The 3,208-nt window shown below is 40.6% G+C and overlaps 1 gene segment (V, D, J or C); it reads left to right on the forward strand.

Moving 5' to 3' along the window:
- The first annotated feature begins 1,560 nt into the window (after window positions 1-1,560).
- On the forward strand, window positions 1,561-2,084 carry LOC691076 (T cell receptor alpha variable 22-like). The segment is given in 2 exon segments: window positions 1,561-1,612; window positions 1,789-2,084. Coding segments are annotated over 2 exon segments (348 nt in total).
- The last annotated feature ends 1,124 nt before the right edge of the window (window positions 2,085-3,208 follow it).

Genomic DNA, 3,208 nt, shown 5'->3' on the forward strand with positions numbered 1-3,208 from the left:
TTAGACAAAATAGAAACTCCTCTATTATGAGGTTGGGCCCACAAGAGAAAAAAATCTCCACTGCTTTCTGTTTTTTAGTTTTACACCTAAAATTTCATAAAATCAAAGAGCTAGACATTAGTGTAATATCTTTTATATGATATGTAATAAATGTAATGTACGTGCTAAATTAGAACAAAAAATAGCTACTTCTAGAACAGAAAGTTGGTCAATTTAATGTATGAAAAACTAGAAGGAAGAGGGCCTTACTTAATCTGACCAGTCGTCTGTAGCCTGTTCTGAATCAGTTGTGTTTTCCTAATGAGCACAGCAAAAGAAGTCAAGAGTTAGAAAATAAATCAAGGTGAAAACACAGACATGCCTTGTTTTTCTTAAAACTGTGTTGGAAACATTTTCTATGCATAAGAATATTTTAATTGCAAGAAATTATTTTCATTTTGTGTAGCACATTGCACGCTGATTTGTTACATTGTGTAATTTAAGAGTCCTATCAGGGCTTCTCTAATTGGGTACAATGATCACACTTAAGGGTGGGCCCTACACTCAGCAGTAGAAGACCAATATGGAATGAATCCAGTGGTGTCCTTGTGTCATATTGCTTAATTTGCGCTCTCCTTCCTCCCTTCTTCCCTTCTTCCCTTCTTCCCTTCCTTCCTTCCTTCCTTCCTTCCTTCCTTCCTCCTTTCCTTCCTTCCTTCTTTCCTCCCTCCCTTCCTTCCTCCCTTCCTTCCTTCCTTCTTTCCTCCCTCCCTTCCTCCCTCCCTCCCTTCCTCCCTCCCTCCCTCCCTCCCTTCCTTCCTCCCTCCCTCCCTTCCTTCCTCCCTCCCTCCCTTCCTCCCTCCCTTCCTCCCTCCCTCCCTTCCTCCCTTCCTTCCTTCCTTCCTTCCTTCCTTCCTTCTTTCTTTTCTTTTTCTTGTTATACTGGTCTTTCATCTCTATTTTAGGGTTACATGCCTTGTGTTTTTATGTTTGTGTTTGTGTGTGTGTGTGTGTGTGTGTTTGTGATTCTTTCTTGTTGTTTTTATTTTAATTCTGTTTTAAGGGGTTTTTACTTGTTCCCCTGTTTGTTTGCTTTCTAAAGAGAGAAAAAAGAAAGGCCACAGAGTTAGGTGGGTGAGGAGGTGGAAAAGATCTTGGACGTGATGGAGGAGTGGAGACAATGACCAGATCATATTGTCTGGAAAAAATTCAGAACAACAAAAGGTCAAACAGTCTCGATAGGGTTCTGCAAGGCTCTGCTTTACACACTGAGCCATTAGGTTCCCCACTGGCATTCTTCATTAATGCATTCCCCTTCCTCACACATTTTCCCCAAACTCCTTATATTACACATTACATTAGAAACACAGTGTCCTGGGCTCTACATCAATGTACTCCACAGTCCTGGAGCAATGACAGTGCAGAGTCATGAGGTGGAGGTGGGTGGAGCTCCTTGTTCAGATGAATGAGGAAGCTCAGTGACTCAGAGAGAACCTGTAGTCTTCAGGCACAAGTTGTCTGGGCACAAGACTGACCCCCTCAGAGCTGGAGGGAAGACATGCCAGCAAGTGGACAGGGGCCATGGAGAGGAACCTGGGAGCTGTGCTGGGGATTCTGTGGGTGCAGATTTGCTGTAAGTTGTGCTAAGCCAGGTTCCTATTAGGGATTCTCCAGAAATGTCGGTGTGGAGGAGGAGAAAGTAGATGAAAATCTCCTGTGCATTCTTCCTCATGGGTGTTTCATGGGGTATTTGATTGATATGGGTGGATACCTCTCTTTAATTCTGATTTCTTTTTCTGTTTCCAACAGGGGTGAGAGGAGATGGGGTTGAGCAGAGTCCTTCAGCCTTGAGTCTTCATGAGGGAACCAGTTCTGTTCTGAGATGCAATTTTTCTATCACCACTACAATTGTGCAGTGGTTCCGACAGAATCCTAGGGGCAGCCTCATCAATCTGTTTTACCTGGTTCCAGGAACAAAGGAGAATGGGAGGTTAAACTCAACATTCAGTTCTAAGGAGCGCTACAGCACCCTGTACATCAGCAATGCCCAGCTGGAGGACTCAGGCACCTACCTCTGTGCAGGGCAGGCACAGTGCTCCCAGTGAGCCTGCAACCTTGCCACAAACTGCAGCTGTGTGTGAGACTGCAACCCCTGCCACAGGAAGACTCTGCAGGAGGCTTTGCACAGCTGTGGCTTCATCAGATCTCCACCAATCATAGAGAATGCATTAGGAAAAATAAAAATCTCACTGCAGAAACGCACAGTTAATTTCATACTGAATAATGTTGATTTGTAGAATGTTAAAAGCTCAGAAACATCAGTGATTAAAATATACACCGCATTTCATCAAATTCTTATGCTATTGTCATAAAATATAACCCCCTCTTAAATAGTGCTGAGTCATTTGGGTCATTTCCCAAAATGAGAACTGAGAGCAACTGTTTCCATCCTCTGTTTCGAGAGCACCACCAACTCTTCCAGCTAATCTGCTCAACATGAAGCTAATAAGAGTACTAATTCCTGAAGGTATAATAAATTAAGTCATCAAAAGGCAAGACAAACAAATCTTATTATTAAATCAAGACACCATTTCTATTGTTTTTACATTTTAAAAATATAATACATTTAATTATGTATTATAAAAAATATTTTGCTTTAGAAAGAATCAAAGCCAAAAGTTAAATTATAAATTACAGAGACCTTATTTGCAACTTTTATCACAGTCCTGCTTTTAGCAATGGATCTACCAAAATGTTTATATGTCATATAATAATATATTTTCATAAAGCATGTTGTATATCTATAAGTAGTATATCTATATATCTATATATATTTAAGTATACACATGCAAAACCTCATTAAAACAGTGCTTTCAAAATAAAAAGTGAAAACCTCCCCAATAACATACAATATTGGACAAATTATTTAATTAAATAATTAAATGTAATCTTAACAACTGATTTTCCCCACGTGTTGGCAGATTATATTGCACAGTTGAAAACACCTGCCTTGCCACTTTCTGTGAGGAACTGGAAACCATCCAGCCTTATGCATTCACGTATTGTCTGTCCATTGCTGTTTTCCCTTTACAACTGCAGCTGAGTGGCTACAATGGTGATGGATTGGCTGAAACCTTTTCTTTCTGGAGCTTCACAGATTGACTGACCCCATTGTGGTTCAGACAGCTTCCATCCCTATTGCAACTACATGCCTTTAAAATATAGACTT

This window comes from Rattus norvegicus, chromosome 15 (assembly GCF_036323735.1).
Source record: "Rattus norvegicus strain BN/NHsdMcwi chromosome 15, GRCr8, whole genome shotgun sequence".
NCBI lineage: Eukaryota > Metazoa > Chordata > Mammalia > Rodentia > Muridae > Rattus > Rattus norvegicus.